This window comes from Hydra vulgaris, chromosome 06 (assembly GCF_038396675.1).
Source record: "Hydra vulgaris chromosome 06, alternate assembly HydraT2T_AEP".
NCBI lineage: Eukaryota > Metazoa > Cnidaria > Hydrozoa > Anthoathecata > Hydridae > Hydra > Hydra vulgaris.
The window spans coordinates 6,615,974-6,635,000 of NC_088925.1; the positions used below are offsets into that span (position 1 = coordinate 6,615,974).

A 19,027-nucleotide genomic window follows, 5' to 3' on the forward strand; every position below is an offset into this window, starting at 1 on the left:
AAAATCAAAATTATAATGGTGTAGATGTGAGATGTAGGGCTTGAAAACCTTTAACGTGTATGTCAAATAAAAGTTTGGAAAACAAATTGAAATTACTGCTACCAAGAATGTGACGAGCTTTAATCTTAAGATATATTGTACAGAAAACGTAGCTCTCTTATACCACTTCTAAATCTAGTTAAAAATGACTATGATTTATTTTTAAATTTTTTGAATACGATGTATTAGCAATAATACACTGTGTAAGGTATTTTTATTTTTAGAATTGTAACAGTTTGTGTCTTGCTAATGCAATGACGTTAAACTATCAATTTATCTATAAATAAATTAAGTTAAGAAATAATGTCAAAAGCTCTATTTTTATCATTTATTTTGTTTGAATAGTGTAATGTTTTCATTTAACAACAAACTGAGAAAAAGAATTCACTATTACTTGCCTTTACGCTTTAATACTGCTTTTACTACTACTACCTTACAATTTTTAAAATATTTTTTTCACTACAATCTTACTATTTTTACTATTGCTACTAAAAATAATAATCTTTTATTATTTAATATTTTATTATTCATATTTTTTCATAATTTTTTGTTATTATTTATTATTGTTATTATTATAATTATTATAGTGTATATTGTTTTATTATTATAAAATATAAGAGTTTCTTTTCTTTTGTTTTTAATATATGTATATATGTATGTGTTTAAATGTGTGTATGCATATATATATATATATATATATATATATATATATATATATATATATATATATATATATATACATATATATATGTATATATATATATATATATATATATATATATATATATATATATATATATATATATATATATATATATATATATATATATATATATAAATTAGTAAGAAATACTTATCTAACTTTTTCTTCTACTTGAATCTATCTTCCTGATGATCCAGCAATGGTTTCACCATTGCTGGATCATCAGGAAGAGTTTATTGCTCTGTTCTTTAAGAACATTGAGCACTCTATTTGTAAAATACACTAACATAATTTACATATATATATATATATATATATATATATATATATATATATATATATATATATATATATATATATATATATATATATATATATATATATATTTATGCGTCTTTTATTATCAAACACAGAACTAGCAAAAAGACTCTTTTTTGCAAAATTAGCCTATCCCCTCATTAAAATCTTATAAAGTGTTTTTATGGATTTTACTAATTGAAATTACTTTTTGATGCATTTTACACTTTAATTACTTTTTGATTTCAGATAAGTATTTAAAAAGATTTCTTTTGCATAAAATTTGTTTATCACTATACTGAACATATTATATTATTATGGATAATATTAAATAAATAGTAGATTTGATCCTTTAACCAAATGCATGAATCCAACAGAAACTCACAGAGGCATAATATAATGGAAAAATATGAAAAGATTAGTAAAATTGGTGAAGGATCATATGGGGTTGTATTTAAATGCAAAAATCGTGAAAATGGAACTGTTGTTGCTATAAAAAAATTTGTTGAAAGTGAAGATGATCCAATAATTAGAAAAATTGCAATGAGAGAAATTAGAATGCTCAAGGTAAAATTATTAATTATTAACTAAAGTTATTATTTTTTATAAATTGTAAAATTGCTTAGTGTTAATATTTATGAGTTAATGTCAATAATTATGAATTTTCAAGTTCTTAATTCATAAATATTGACTAATAATGCAGCAGATTAATATTCAAAATGACTGAAATTATGCACAGTGAATAAAAACATAAAAGTTTTACCAACTAGTCAAAAAGTTATGCTGATCATTTTGAGATATGGTTGCATAACCAAAACTTGCTGAAATCCAAGATGGCAGTTACGCTATATTAAATTTCAGTTTAACTGATCTTCACTTTAATCTCAAGAAAGGTAAATCATATCAAGTATATATTGATTATTTTTTTTAATATTATTAACCTTCCCAAGGTCGTATACAAGGGTAAAAGACAACTACAAGGGCTACTACAGACGAGGAGGCTACTGTGTTGTGGTTACAACCCTCTGTAAATTCTCTACCTCCAAAAATGAACCTTGAAGATTAAGGATGCTGTGCAGAGAAACAAGTTGAGCACAGCACTATACCAGAGATACCATGGTGACATGGTGGAGATTGAACTTGGAACTTCTCATTTAAGAAGCAAACGCTCTATAACTATACCACTAACGCATTATGCAGTAGTGGTCTAGTGGTACCACTTACTTTTATGCTTTTTTCATATTGCTATGAAAAAAACATCTGTATCTACTGTGTGTATTTCAATCATCTTGAAACCAGCATTTGCAGCATGATATGCTTTAAAATGAGGTGAGGATCAGCTTCTTCATTAGAACACTGTTTAAGATTTTCACAGGCCCAAGAGCTTGAGGGCAGAACATTTCAAATCAGATGTAGCTCCAAAACATGGGTTATGACTGATTTTCATGCTCAAAACATGTTTCTAAAGTTTTCAAAAAATATTTACCGCTAGTTTGTTGCTTTGATTTCAAACATTTGCTATTGTTAGATAAGATTACAAGATAAGGGGACAAGTTGTTACATTTTAGGAAGGCATACACACTCATAGTCCTGTTAACAAAATGATCTTGAAAAAAATATTTGAACTGAATTTGGCCTAGTCATGAATTGATATAATACTCAATGCAGTACAGTTTACAACATGCCTAATAATCAATTGTCATTGCTGAAAATATTCGTACTTTATACTGTACATTTTTTCTACTGTAAACTTGTTCGCCATAAATGCAGCTAAAGTTGATGGACTATTCTGCAAAAAACACATCATGTCTTGAACGTAAACAGATAAACATTTGCCATAATGAGTTTGATCAAGTAAAAAAACCATGGTACTTTTTTTGTCAAACTATCTAATTATAGATATCATGGGATATAATCTTAATAATCATATTATATTTAAAAATTGGTGTCACTCCTTTGATCAGAATTCTGTTTGAGTGACACCATCCTTATCAATCATTTAGTTATTATTATTAAATACTTATAATTAATTTACTCATTATTTTATTATTTTATATTATTATTTTATATATATATATATATATATATATATGAGCCCATAAGAGTAAAAGTGGACCAAGTCCATATTTCTATATTGTTAGAAATAAGCGTTCTTAGTGTTTGCATATATTATAAATCAGCCATATGTAATATTATTGATGTCTAGTATCATTTTAACTCTTTTTTCTTAGACAACAAGATATGTGAAATGCACAAATAAATTTTTGAATAATTATTAATAATATAATAATAGTTATGGACTTGGTCCATTTTTTCTCTAAACATAATCAACAAATCGCTAAATCATTTTAGTGTAAAATCATGAACAAATTTCATATTATTCGTTTGCAATAGCAATTCAAATTAAGACAAGTAGTACAAATTCATACTATGTTGTAAAAAAACACAATTACTATTTACTAATTATCGGCAAAAATAGTCCTCATTATTACAAACAGTACAATAAAAACCACACGAATTTACTGATCATCATCGCCGCTGTCATCGAGCAGTTCATCTTCTAGTACATCCTTGTTGTGACCGCTGTGTTCCAACTTTTGATAGAAGTCATGATAGATGGGAGGAATATACTTTAACAGTTTCATTAGATCTGAGTATTTTTCTTTGCTCAGTTTTGTTGCTCCACAGTACAGTGGAGCCAAACTCACTTCACTAAGATTCGTTTGACGTCCGCGTTTCGCTAGCGAAATGAAACTGAATGATGCGTCATCATCTAAAGAGTATTTAAAGAACAGTTTGTATGGCTCGTTCTTTCTAAGTTGCAGCCATTGCATATCCAGCCAGTTGACCTTCTAATCACTCTCATCTACTTTCCGATTTGTAATTAATTTCAATAAGGGCTCCACACTCTTGAAATTATCAGTGCTTAATCTTGCAACACTGAAGCGCTTCTTCATAGAGCAGTTCTCGATCAATTTGTACAACTGTTCTGGCACGAAGATCTCTGTGGATTTTGGTTTTGCTCTCTCAATTATTCCAAAATCTGCATTGTTAGGCAAATAAGAATGCCCAGAGACCATAAACTTATGATTCACCAGTTCAATACTCGTCGTCTGCGTCAAATGCATCCATAACAGTGCAATTTTTATATTTCGATTTTGGCCGCCGCACGAGTCGCTGAATGCTGTAATAACGTAATATCCCTATTTGCCAGATTTTGACAATATGCCAATAAGCATGAACTGATCTCACCTGCACCTCATGAGGCTGTTCCCTCATGCCATACATTCATCACTGCATTGTCATTTTTAAGGTCATGAATGCCTAGATTATACACTGATAATTGCCGGCAATAATAAACTTCATTGGTTGTAAGGCAAGGCAATGACATGACCTTTTGCAGGTCAAAACAAAAAGATGCATGTTTATTGTCTTCATTTTCCTTTTCTAGTTTTAAGGATTGATGCGCCTTCTCTGCTTTGCGCAAATGAATCTCATGCGCTGCTTTTAGTTGAGATTTTTTGTGTTCAGTTTTTTCTATTTCAATGTCTGTTTTAAAAATGTCACATTTCTTGCACGTATCTTTTAGTGGCTGATGGAACGTCAAGTTAAATTCATGATTAAAAATGTCCCGAAATTTCCACTCTTTTTGGGGTTCGACTGAATCCTGTATGCATTTTTCTCTATACATGTCGTACATAGTGGATACCGTCAAATGAGCAGGTAGAAAGCGGCGAGATGCACTGTGACTTCTAGTATAGTGACTTTCGTATGTGGGAAACATGCGAATATGATCTTTAATGCGAGTGATGTGTTCCTCATGAATGCGTTGTGTCTTGTGACCATATTTTCCTCGTCCATCTTTGCCTGACACACCACCATTCTCCCGTTGGTTGACTAACGCACGATTTAGTCGACCGCTGCTAATGTCAAGTATCGCCAAGAAGTATGGTTTGCAAACAGTAACGGGCTTATTATCTGCAAACACAGAGTTTACTCGTGCAAAATCCTTTGCATATTTTTTTTCATTTTTTGTAATTTTTTTTTTTCTTACTCTTGGTCGTCTACGTTCTACTGTTGATTGTTTCACGCAGCCAGCAAGAAACAGATTTTGTGCATCAAAATCTCCCAATTTCCAGAAATTTTCAAACAGAGTTTTAGTCTGCTCTAAAGTCAAATTTTCAGCACATTTGTTTTTGCAACTGTGATTTATTAAATAATGTTCGTTTAATTTCTTAGCTTTTTGTAACGTTCCGCCATGCTTTACATATTCGCTACCTGTATTTCGTAAGCGCTTAATCACATTTTTCTTCCAGTTCGTTACACAACGTTTTCGTTTTCGAGGGCGTTGATCGGTTACAATCGGAGATTCAGTTGTTACAATCGGAGATTCAGTTGTTACAATCGGAGATTCAGTTGTTACAATCGGAGATTCAACTGCTACAATCGGTGAATTATCGGCTACAATCGGAGATTCAGCTGCTAATGTAGAACGTTCTGTCTGTATATCTGCTGCTAAGTTAGGATCTGCAATTGTTGTATCTGTAGCTAGAGATCTCTGAACCTTCTTGCACTTTATCAATGCCAGTGACACCATGTGTGCGGCTCGTGAATGCATGTTTACACTATTCTACAATAAATATTTTTTAAATATTACATACATTCAGAATATTATTAGAAAGAATAATGTACATGTACACAACATGCATGCAAGTGCTCCCCTAGCTAGATGTTATTAAAGCCACAAAATAGACCTTTCTAAAGAGGCTGTAACTTTGGTAGTGACAGACCATTATATCTACTGTCTAACAAATCAATATTTATATTCCTGCTGAGAGCAATTGAATAAATCTTATATTATTGCTCACCAAACTATTTCAGTTTTGTCACTTTATAAAGTGTGAAAGTGCTGTATACTTCACTATATTAATATAAAACCATAATCAGATATTCATTTAAAGCATCTTACCTGTACAAATGTTATTCTTGTTCTAATATAATAATAATAATTCTAAGAAAATTTGTAGTTTATGTGGTCTTGAATCTTGATTTCTTACATTAAAGCACTATCAATGGACTTGGTCCACTATTACTCTCTATACCTGGTGACTTATTGTTAGAGTAAAAATGTGCTGCCCTCTGTTGAATAAGAAATAAATGTGTTATGGACTAGGTCCATTTTTGCTCTAAAAATATAGCAAATTTTTAGCAGTTTTACATACATAACGGTCATTTAAAAAAAATTGGACTTGGTCCACTTTAACTCTCATAGGCTCATATATATGTATATATATATATATGTATATATATACATATATATATATATACATATATATATGTATATATATATATATATGTATATATAATTTTTTTATTAAGCAAATAATTTTACTTACTGCAAAGGATGAGCTAGATGTCCTTTATTGAACTCCAATAAGCAAACTGTAAATGAATCATTTGCTTTATGTCCCTGCTAGTTAAAGACAAAGGTTGAACACATCCTCCACCAATCTTCAATACAAATTGTATTTCTGATAGTGTAATATATGATGTGCAAATTTAGAAACTTTATGTACATATCGACAATACTTTACATGGGATGCGTATAAAAGCTTCAGCCGTGCCTAATGTTGCAATTCCAGTTGCAACCTCAATCTAGCCATTCCACTGATTGCATATTGTCATTTGGTTCGTTGTCATCATGAACCTGTCTAACAGTTTCAAGCCACAAATGTTCTCTATTGAGTTCATATTCCCACTACCTATGAATGGACCGCTGTTGAACAAAATAGCTGGTTGTTCATTTTTTTTTTGTTAATCTGGGGTAATACCTGAGTATGATTCCAGGAGAAGTTTTATTTTCCCCACCACGTCCCTAGTAGTACTGCACTCAACTTGTTTCTCCGCGCAGCAGCCTTGTTTGTCAAGGTTCGTGTTTCGGATATATAGAGTTGAGAGAGGGTTATAACTACAATTAAGTAGTCTCTTTGTCTGTAGTGGCCTTCATGGCCTTAAGGAGGTGAATTAACAAAAAAACAAAACAGTAAACAATTGTTTTCACAGTTTCAGAAGACACATAGCTTGATCAAACCAAGATGAAATAGCTTATCAGGGTGTTAGTCAGGTAAAAATATATATACAATGTTTTTACGGTATTGGGAAATTAGGTGTTGTTGGCTGGCAAAAATAAAAAAAAAGGTCATCGCATTTGGACATTTGAAAATATGTAATTTTTATCATTAACTAAATTTTTATGTGTGAATTTTAAATAAATTTAATGTTTTAAAATTACATTAAACATGATATTTAAGGCTTTAAAATGTTGTCAGCAATAAGTAAAAAAAACAACATTAAAATCGATGGCTCAATAGCTTTTAGACAAGCAACTTGCTTGGCTCACCAATTTCCGTCAAATAAAATGTTAGTTAAAAGAACTTTCTTTGCAATATGCTAATTTAGAGTAGATTTAAAGAAGCAACAATCATATTTAAGGGGCAGAGTAAGATTCATTTATGTCACAAGGGCGGCAAGTAAATTTAAGTGGCAAGTTTAAATATCTAGCAAATTTTATATTTGTAAATTAAATAAAAACTTATGTACTTTAATATTCAGGTCCTTTGTTCTGACACTGTTTAAGGAGTCTCCTTCATAGTGAGCACAAGATGTGTATAAAACATTTAAAACACATAATAAAATGTTTTGATACATATTTTAAACATCTTAAACTTGTCTTTTGCGCATAGGACTCCAGCTTGTCTATTAAACATCTCTGGTTAAACTGAATGTGCTACCATATCTTAAATGCATTATATACTTATTTTCAACATGAAAAAAAAGTTTCATGCTTTTATCCATTCTTGCACAATTGTTATGCTGATCCGTTGCACTATAACAACAAGATAATGATCCCAGTGTCAAAAACAAGATAATGATCCCAATGAGTCTTCTGCAGTGTTATTTTTAAATGTGATGTAAAGACAATTATATTACAATGACACATAAGATTGTTTCCCTACTTCAGCTGAGCTATGGAATTGTCAGCTATACAAGTTTTTATTGTATTTTTAACCTAAGGAATCTCTTTGTATGTAATAAATAGAGGTTACATCAAATCAAATTTATCAAAATTTATTTTACATTAGCTTGATTTTATTTTCCTCTAGTACTTTATAAACTATATTTTTTATACAATTTTTTATGAATTGTTTTAACAGTTATAAAGCAAAACAGTAAAAAATATGCTTATTGTTTTTGTTGTTGTTAAAACAAATTAAAAAGTATTTTCATGCCAGTGTGCACTAAAGCTAAAGCTCACTAAAAAGAGGTGATTAACTGTTAGCTCGGAATTATTTGATTTTTTTATATTTTTATTTGAATTTTTATTTGGTAATTGTCTTTAAATTCCCAATAGTAAATTAAATAAGAATATCAGATGCAATTTTTTTTTTTAATGAAATAAACATAAAAAGAAATGAGAAACCCCAATTTTTTTTCTAAACAACTTTTTAAAAAGCAAATTTACTTTCAACAAGGTAGATGGCTACTATTTAGGTTGGGAGTTACTAGGAAATAAAAAAGATAGTTAAAGGGCAAGAAAATGGTTAACAGTGAAAAGCTGCAAACTACACTAATTCTAAAGCAGCATTATATAAGCAAAAATTTAAAGCATTTAGGGATAGCTACAATAATGCAGCTTTGCTAAATAGCTCGCAATATAAGATTTTGGTCAGAAATGATAGTTTTATTGGTATTAAATTATATTTGTTTTAAATATTATGTGTATTATGATAAACTATGGACAAAAAATGACTGCATATTTTTGCTTCAACATAAGTACTAAAAAGTTTGGTTGTACTAGATTTTATTCTGTTTGTGATTTTAGATTGGATACATTTTTTATTTAAACAGTATGCAAATTTGCAAAGAAGACCTGATTTAATTAATGCATCTTTATAACAATTAATAGATTTTTTTTAAATACTTTCATTTTAAGAATGAGTTGACAATCCTAGTTTGAGATTTAATATGAGATTTTTTAATATGCTAGGAGGGTGGTTGAAGTCAGCATGTATACAAATTATCCAGCTTGCAGTAAGGTTGGAAAATTTTTTTATTAAAGTATAACATTAAGTCCAGATAATCAACTATTTTAAAATTATAGATGATAGATTTAAGAAGATTGTTCTTAAAACTCTGATTCTTGAACACTGCACTTGAACATTGACCATACAACCCAAACTTATCTTTGTTGTAAGACTGTGACAGTTAAAACAAGATAAACATTTCAACTTATTTGTCATCAAAGACTTTCATCCTAACATCAAATAAAAATTAAAACCAATGTATAATGTTCTGTGCATTTTGCCATTGGTTTATGAAAAAAATTTTTCTTAGTTCATTGCTGATATTTGATAGAATAACAAGGGTGGAACCGGACAACATATTTCCCTTAAAGAGGGACTTAGGTACTTCATATTATTTTCCCTCAAAAAGGGAATATAATATTAAACACATAATATGTGCTTGATATTTTAATGACTTTTGTGTAGTCAACAAAATACTTGTAAAAACAAGCAGCAACTCATTTCTAAGCAAATTTTGTATAGGGTTTATAAAGTTAAAAAGTGATTGTTAAAAATTTGTGAAAAGTTATTTATTCAAGTGATCAATAACTTGGAAATGTATAATTTTTTTAACTGTTTTATTTTAGCAACTGAAACATCCAAACTTAGTAAATTTGTTAGAAGTGTTCAGACGAAAAAGGAAGCTTCATCTTGTTTTTGAATTTTGTGATTTTACTGTTCTCAATGAACTTGAAGCGCATCCAAATGGGTTTGTTAAATTTTTGTTATTTGGTGTTTCCAATATACTTTAAAATAACTTTTATATAGATAATGTTGATTTGGTTTTAATTTAAATTATGTAGTTTATTGACACTATAAATATAGAATTATTTACAAAATAATTTTTCTTTAAATTATATCAATCCACTTTTCCTGCATCTCAGACGAATAGGCTAATCCATTGTTTACTAACCACTTCAACTATTGCTAAAGTTTTTTCTTAAACTCTTTAACAGTTTATGATCAGGAAAGCATTTCTGTCAGAGTCTTAAAAAAGTGTTCTCCAAGTTCTTTTCAGTTTAGCAAGTCTAATTGAATCTTGTTTTCTTGGATCCAGGAAATTGACATCTGGGGTCCTTATGTTTGAAAACTCTTTAAAATTTTAAATCAATGTTTACTTTGGTTTATCTTTTAAAAATATATTTAAAATCTTCCACTGAAAATTAGGCTATGCTTTTTTTTATTTTTTATTTATACGATCTTTTTACATATCTTCTTAAGTTGACAATAAGCTACATTTAAAAATAAAATAATAAAAGCTAAATAAAATAACATGTTAAATTAATGAAATGTTAAACTAATAAATTGGTTTTTATGTTTGAATAATGAAAAAAAACTTAAATATCTAATATTACTTAAAAAACTTGTTTGCAATAACTAACCCATAGCATCTATGTATAACCTTGACACATAACATCAATATCAGTACCATACCCTGATATGATCCCATACTGTTTGACTGGTATGGCAACACTCGGAATTATGAAAAATGAGGTCAAACTGTTAGAGTTCGGAAAAAATTTGACACAAAGGGTTTACCATAAAACATAGAAACAAGGTCGGCAATTTTTTGCCAACCTTAAACATTTTTCGGTTGGCATTGTTGAATGCCGACCCTAATTCTGAGTTGCTGGTATGGGCTTCCAAACTAATGCGCTCAAACTAAAAATTACATAAGTTATAAATTTCAATAATGATAAAGTCCAATATTAAGTAAAATATACAGGTAAAAAAATTTGTTATTTTTGTTAGCTGTACATTATGTTTTATAATTGTAATTATAGTGGTGAATTTTATCAATGTTGCTTACTTATGTTTTTTATATAACTACATAAATAATATAATGCCATGGTCATCTATTTGGCTCACAAAATTTAATTATAAAAAATGCAAAGTTATGCATATAGGAAAAAAATAAATATTATGCATAAAAACAAACAAACAAAATACTACATTTATAATGACTGTTATTGATTACAATTACAATTATGCATTATGTAACACAGAAGCTGAACATGACTTGGGTATTGTGGTTCATTTGGATCTAAAATGGCACTTACAAGTTGATTCAGTAACTGTGTTTTTAAATATTTAGACAAGTAAAAAATTTTCATGTTTTAATTTTAAAACATTTAGTAAACATAGTAAAAAAACTTTATATAATGTTCATACACCCACATCTTGAGTATGCCTGGACTGCATACTCAAGATGTGGGCGTATGAACGTTATATAAAGTTTTTTTCAAATATTATTTATTTTTTTCCTATATGCATTTTTTTCCTATATACATAGTCTCCATACCTACAGCAAGACATAGATAAAATTGAAAAGATCCAAAGAAGAGCAACTGAACTAGCAATTAAAAATCTATCTTAGGAAGAAAGGTTAAACATGCAGTTAACAACAATAGAAGAATGTAGACTACAAGGTGTTCTAATTCAACATTACAAAATTCAACAGGCCATGAAAAAATAAATTGGGTTACAGACCATTACCAATATACATCAAAAGAAGGAAAATATTTAAGACAACACAAATTCAAACTGAAAAAACTTTTTTGCAGAAATACCTTAAGATCACTTTTTCCAAAATCAAGTAATAAATGCATAAAACAACTTACCATCTGAAATAATAGAAGCTGATTCAATAAATAATTTTGAAAAACAAACTAGACAAATCTAAAACTTTGCAGAAACTATTTGTTGAAACAAAAAAAAAAACTAACTGAGCTGTTACAATGCATTACAATGCATCTACTGTTAATGCAGTTCAAAACTGTTTACACCAGTTGTTAGGGCTATACCTTATTACAATTATTACTAATAACTATGGAATTTTACTTACTTGAATATAAGGAATTGTATTGTTAAAAATTAAATTGTTTCATTTGTATATTTTGAACCACGTTAAGATCTTTTAAGCAATATATAACTTTGACACAAAATCAATATATAACCTTGATGCATAACATCAATATAAAACCCTAACATCAGTACTGTTGAGAATGTTAACAGGGTTATAATGTTTTACAACCTAACATTGACATATGTAATTGTACTTTTGCATAACAAAAGTTAAATAGCAATTTTGAATTAGTAAGAATATTTTAGTCAATAAAAAACTACATTTAAAGCAAATAAAACTATTTAAAATGTCACAGAAATTCTAATTAATCTTTAAAAAAGATAGTTAAGCATAAAAATATTTTGAAAAATTTATATCATAGTTCAATTTCTAATAAAATGTATATTCAGTTTGATTCAAGTCATCTAAGAGATCAATGATGTTATTTTGAAGAACTAGTAAAAATTATAAAATTATTAAAATTTAAAGTTACTTCGAAATAACTATTATTAAAAAACCAAAAAAGATGTCTAAAAATAGCTGTTAATTGTATGCTTAAATTAATAGCCAATACTTGTTGGTATGTATGTTATTTAATTTATAATTAAATCTTATTTTAATTTTATTTAAAGCAAAGTTTACAGTATTAATTTGAAAAATGTTAAATAGTAATAATTAAGTAAAACAAATTAAACATATTATAAGCAAAATTTGTGACTTATCATGTGGATAAAATAAATTTCTGTTGAACTTTTGATTTAAAGTAAGTGTTTTAAAGTAGCACATGATTATATTAAATTAATATTAAACGTGAGCCATATGTTTAATATTAATTGAATATTTTAGAAACTATTAAAGAATGTTTTAGAAACTGTTAGAGTATCTTTGTTTTGTGATTCTGTTTAATATTTTTAATTATTTTAATTGTTTAATTTTTATGTTCTTTTTAATTTAATTTTGATAGTTATGTTAAAAATTAAGTAAATCAACAAATATTTAATAAATTTTATTAAATAAATCAACAATTTTTACAATAAAGTGTTACAAATAAAATTGAGAAATATTTGTTGATTTATTCAATTTCATTGAATAAATTAACAAATATTTTATTTGTAACACATTTATAACTCAATTTTATTTGTAACACATTTTTTTGTTTTTAATTGTTTTAATTTTATTTATTTATTATTTAGAGTTGCAGAGAATATAATCAAAAGAATTATTTATCAAGTTCTAAAAGCGGTTGCGTTCTGCCACCAACACAAAGTAAATAAGTTTAATTTTCCATCAAAGCCTAATGTAATTTTTCATAAAGTTGAAAATGTTTAAAAGTGATGCAATCATAGAAGGGAAGTTTTATTTTTTGTTAAAAAACATTATTAAATGTTATAATTTTTAGTGTATCCATCGGGATGTCAAACCCGAGAATATCTTAATTACCAAAGAAAAAATAGTGAAGTTATGCGATTTTGGATTTGCTCGTTTACTCAGTAAGTTACTCATTTATTAAAATTTTTTTTTTAATTCCATTATATTTTTAGTAATACAAAAGAATTTATATTTGTATACTTTTTGAATTGTAGCTGGTCCATCAGATGAATATACAGACTATGTTGCTACTAGATGGTATCGTGCACCTGAATTACTAGTTGGTGACACTCAGTATGGTACTCCTGTTGATGTTTGGGCTATAGGATGTGTTTTTGCAGAACTTCTATCTGGTCAGCCTTTATGGCCTGGCAAGTCAGATGTTGATCAATTATATCTTATAAAAAAAACTTTAGGTAGTTTATTGGTGTTTTAAAATATATTTTCCTACAATATTTCTGAAAAGTTCTATGAGTTCCATATAAACTTTCTTTAGAAAATATAAATGCTCAAACTTATTTACTTAAAGTAAAATTTTAAAAAATGATGCTCAGTTTTATAATTTGTTCCATTTTAAAAAAATTATGAGTGAAATTTATGGTCTCTTTAACACCAAACCTTAAATAATTGTTGTATTTGGGGATTTAGCAATATCTTTATTTGAAGTGTATATATATATATATATATATATATATATATATATATATATATATATATATATATATATATATATATATATATATATATATATATATATATATATATATATATATATATATATATATATATATATATATATATTAGGTAACCAAAAAAGTTCGTGCGGTTTTTGGTAATTGAATTGTTTTTAGCATTTTTTACAACACCCACATCGCACAAGGCAAGTAGCTTTGTTGCGTAATAGAACGCGTGTGTCACACGCAGTTGCTGCATATATAGTGTAGGCTTGTAACGAGCTTACAGGAAAGGTTTTGTGTAAAGAAAGGATGGCAACCCAACCAACGATTATTCGATTTTGCTTACTTTACGAGTAAACTTGGAAGGAATGCAACACAAGCGGCCAAAAACATCTGCACAGCATTTGGAGAAGGTACAGTAAGTGAACGCACAGCACAGAAGTGGTTTCAGCGATTCTCTTCGGGAGATGAGTCCATCGAAGACCTGCCGCGTTCTGGACGCCCATTGTTGGTTGATGAGGATGAACTGAAGGACGCTGTTGAGTCTGACTCCAGCCAAACTTGCCAAGAACTTGTAGTGAGGTTTGCTGTGAGTGTTGAAACCATCCGCCTGCATCTGCATGCGATTGGGAAAGCGTGGAAGCTGAGTCGGTGGGTTCCGCACAAATTGTCGATCGACAACAAGAAGCAACGGCTTACGATCTGCACATCACTCTTATCACGCCACAATGTTGAGCCTTTTCTTGATCGTTTATTGACATGCGACAAAAAATGGATTGTGTACAACAATACCAAGCGTTGCTACCATTGGTTGTCCCCCGATGACCCCATCCCAAAGACACCCAAGCCCAATCTCCACGAGCGGAAGGTTTTGCTCTGCATTTGGTGGACTACAGCTGGTGTGGTGCATTACGAGCTGCTCCCAACAGGCCAAACCATTACTGGACTGGTCTACTCAGCACAGCTGCAACGAGTTTACGACCTGTTGCTTGTAAAGCAGCCTGCACTGGTGCACAGGAGAGGAGTTCTGCTTCTCCACGACAACGCGAGACCGCACACCGCTCGCGTGACTCAGGACAAGCTCCAAAGCTTTGGTTGGGAGAGTTTGCCTCATCCACCATACTTGCCAGACCTCTCTCCTACTGATTTCCATTTTTTCCTTTCCCTGGGAAATCATTTAAAAGGACAGCAGTTCCGAGACCAGGACGCGGTTGAAATGGAGTTGAAAGCTTTTATAGACTCAAAGGACCGAGAATTTTTTAGAAGTGGAATAAATAAGCTTGTTTTACGTTGGGAAAAGGTTTTAGATGCAAATGGTGACTATTTTGATGAATAAATGTACTTACTTTTGTCGTTTTGTGTGTTTTTATTATATACGGAAAAACCGCACGAACTTTTTTGGTTACCTGATATATATGTGTATATATAAATATATATATATATATAAGTGTATATATATGTATATAAGTATAAGTGTGTATATATATATATATATAATATATATATATATATATATATATATATATTATGTGTATATATATATATATATATATATATATATATATATATATATATATATATATATATATATATACGTATGTGGGTCATTCCATGCCAAGCGGTGCAAATTTTAATGAGGTCCCTCATGGACCATCTCAGATTTTATTGAAATTTTTTGATTTTGTACATATATATGTTAAAAGCATGTTTTGAAAATTTTAGATCAATATCTAATATGGTTCTTGAGAAAACGCTATTTAAGTAGTGGGCTATTTTGCATAAAATTTCACTCTACAAGAAAAAAGGGTTTTTTCATCATTTTTAACAGCCAATAACTTTTGAACAAGTTAGTTTTATACTTCAATTATTATAAGATAGCAAGTGTGCTGTGGATACTTTGAAAAAAGAAAAAAATATTATTTCTGGCATCTTAACTTTTTCCATAATGGCTGGCTAAAGTTGATTTTTTTGTTTTAAGAATAAGTTTTTTTGTGATTTTAAAGACCTTAATCTTAAAAACTAGTTACAAAGTTAATACAAATCAAATTGCCTGCTGATCTACATGTGGTGGATAAACATTTAAAAAAAAATCAGTTGATCAAAGAGCTGCATTCAAAAGTTATAGGTCTCCAAAATGAGTCAGATCGAGATTTTCGTAAAATTGATCTGTGATGCAAAGCATCTGTTACCTAAGATGGCACTTTTTTTTTTTAATAAAATTTTTTATACGCATCAATTAAAGACTGTTAATTAATAAAAACCAAAAAAATTAATGGGCGCTTATTTATAACCCCCAAAAGGTTGTCTCTAAAAGTCAGGTAAATTTTCCATAAAAAATTATTACTTTTTAAAAGTTTAGTTATTGTTTCATTTAATTCTATATTACTAGTATGTCAATCTAAAAATTACTAATAAAACCAAATAAATTGTTGTATTTTAGGACTAATTAATAATAAGTGATATGCCTGAGCTTTCTACTTGCTGTATTGGAAAGCATTAAATGAACAGTGCTATCTATCTAATAAAAGTAAACGCTACCAAGAACTGTCTAAACTAAACCAAGAGCTTATTTCTTTGAGAAGCAAAGTAAATCCCATAGATTTTATTTGTAGCTATCACGAGAAAGTTTACTTGTCGAGGTATGAGAATGAACATCGCAGGTATTGTTGTAAACCGTTGAACAAGCACGCAAAAAATGTGAAAAGTAAGTTTCAATATTTAATATCTTAATTTAATAAAAATACCTTAATAACACTAAATAAATAAATAAAAAAATATTTAATAATTATTTCCGTTATTTTTTAGATTCTCTTAGAGTTATCAGTCTTTCATATGCCAAAGATTTTGGTTTAATACCTGGTCAAAAAATTTGCACTAGTTGCAGAAATGTTCTGAATTGCAAACATAATACAAAAGAAAATGAACTCCAAGAAAAAGAAATTTATGTTGACAACCATACATTAAAAGAAGATCTTAATTCAAGTATTGCAAGTTTTGGATGCTCACCTCTAAAACTTGTTTCAAAAAAAGATAGAGTTGCATATGGAAAGCGTAAAATTGATAGCGTAAGAGCTCATACACAAAAGGCTGTTGCCAATGTGCTAGGTTTAGAAATAGCTGCACTTTGTGGAATTGAATCACCCTCAAAAAAATGTTTGAAAAAAACAAACACAGATTTAGACAATATTATGACTCAAATTAAGTCAAAATTTGAAAAAACATTGTCAAATTCTGAAAAAATCACACTTCTTACACTCACTCCAGACAGTTGGTCAATAGAGAAAACTCAGAAGTTTTTTTTTACTTCAAAAAGATCTGTAGTACAAGCCAGAAAATTAAGTAAAAAAAGTTGAATACTATCAAAACCTTCTCCAAAATCAGGTAGAAAACTAAGCGAAGATGTAATTACAGAGGTTGTTCATTTCTACGAATGCGATGAATATTCAAGGGTTTGTCCAGGAAAAAAAGAGTTTGTTTCAGTTAAAGTAGATAGTAAAAAGCAACATATCCAAAAGCGCCTTCTACTAGTCAATATGAAAGAGCTACATATTGAGTTTAAAAAGAAATATAATTATCTTAAAGTTGGATTTTCAAAATTTTGTGAGCTAAGGCCCAAGTGGTGCATTCCTGTGGGTGGTGCTTCTGGTCTGCATGCAGTTTGTGTTTGTCGGTACCATCAAAATGTAAAGCTCCTTGTACAGAAAATTCCTGGAATTTCTGATTACAAAATCTTATTAAAATTAATGGTTTGTAGCATTGAAAATAGAGATTGTATGCTGCATAGCTGCGATAAATGTCCTGCTAAAAAGGTTTTGTTAGACTACATTGACACTTTGTTTACAGAAAAAGAAATTAGTGAAGTTAACTTTTATCAATGGCAAAAATCAAATTACCAATGTACTTTAGTACCAGCAACTCTACCTTTAGATGAATTTATTGAAATGGTTTATGAACAGTTAGATAGTTTACGAGTGCATCATTTTATATCAAAAAGTCAAGCCACCTACTACCAACATTTGAAAACTAATTTAAAAGAAAATCAAGCTTTGGTTCTTCTTGACTTTGCAGAAAACTATAGTTTTCTAATACAGGATGTAGTGCAAGGTTTTCACTGGAATAACAGCCAAGCAACTGTGCACCCCTTTGTTGCGTATTTTATAAAAGATGGAAAACTTGATAGTCAAAGTTATTGTGTTATATCAGATCATCTGAAACATGGAACAGATGCTGTTCATTGCTTTATCTGTAATGTTATTGATAAATTTAAACAATTACAAACATTTGAACACATTATCTATTTTAGTGATGGAGCTGCATCACAATATAAAAATTACAAAAATCTTATCAACTTATGCTACCATAAACACGATTTTGACATGACTGCAGAGTGGCACTTTTTTGCAACATCGCATGGTAAAAGCCCTTGTGATGGTGTTGGTGGAACAGTGAAACGTCTTGTTGCACGAGCCAGTCTACAATCACTAAACGATCCTATTGACACACCAAGCAAAATGTACAGCTGGTGTGTTCAACACGTCAAAGGAATATCTTTTTTTTTTGTTGACAAAGTTTCAATAGAAACACATATTACAAACTTCAATTTGGAAGAGAGATATCGTTCTTGTTCGACAATACCTGGGACACGAAACCACCACAGTTTTATCCCAATGTCACTTACCTCAATAAAAATAAGAAGAGTCTCATTTGATATTATTTGCACTAATGTGGATTTTTCTACTTGCAGAATTTATATTAATAAAATTTCCAGTTACTCACCAGGAGAATATGTGGCCTGCGTTTATGATGCTCAATGGTATTTAGGAAATATTCTTAGTATTTCAGAAGAGCATCAAGATCTTAATATGAAATTCATGAAAAAGTCTTTATGTAACAAGTTTACGTGGCCATGCAGAGATGATCTTTGTTGGGTACCTCTAATGCATATTTTATGCAAAGTGCAATCTCTTAAAGTCCA

At 29.3% G+C, this 19,027-nt stretch overlaps 2 protein-coding genes across 2 annotated transcripts in view; one reads left to right on the plus strand and one right to left on the minus strand.

Moving 5' to 3' along the window:
• Positions 1-1,289: 1,289 nt before the first annotated feature.
• The window catches only part of LOC100211585 (cyclin-dependent kinase-like 1), a 25,024-nt gene continuing 7,286 nt past the window's right edge, over positions 1,290-19,027 (plus strand). The window contains exons 1-5 of the mRNA XM_065799087.1: positions 1,290-1,606; positions 9,750-9,871; positions 13,201-13,273; positions 13,407-13,497; positions 13,591-13,791. Coding sequence (XP_065655159.1) covers positions 1,400-1,606; positions 9,750-9,871; positions 13,201-13,273; positions 13,407-13,497; positions 13,591-13,791 — 694 coding nt within the window. The 5' untranslated portion in view covers positions 1,290-1,399. The remainder of the gene's footprint in view (positions 1,607-9,749; positions 9,872-13,200; positions 13,274-13,406; positions 13,498-13,590; positions 13,792-19,027) is intronic.
• LOC136081618 (uncharacterized) lies at positions 4,258-6,244 on the minus strand. Its single transcript, XM_065799086.1, has 2 exons — positions 6,009-6,244; positions 4,258-5,669 (listed from the first exon to the last, which is right to left on the minus strand). Exon 2 carries the CDS (start codon positions 5,655-5,657, stop codon positions 4,299-4,301), a length of 1,359 nt encoding a protein of 452 aa, XP_065655158.1. The 5' UTR covers positions 5,658-5,669; positions 6,009-6,244; the 3' UTR covers positions 4,258-4,298.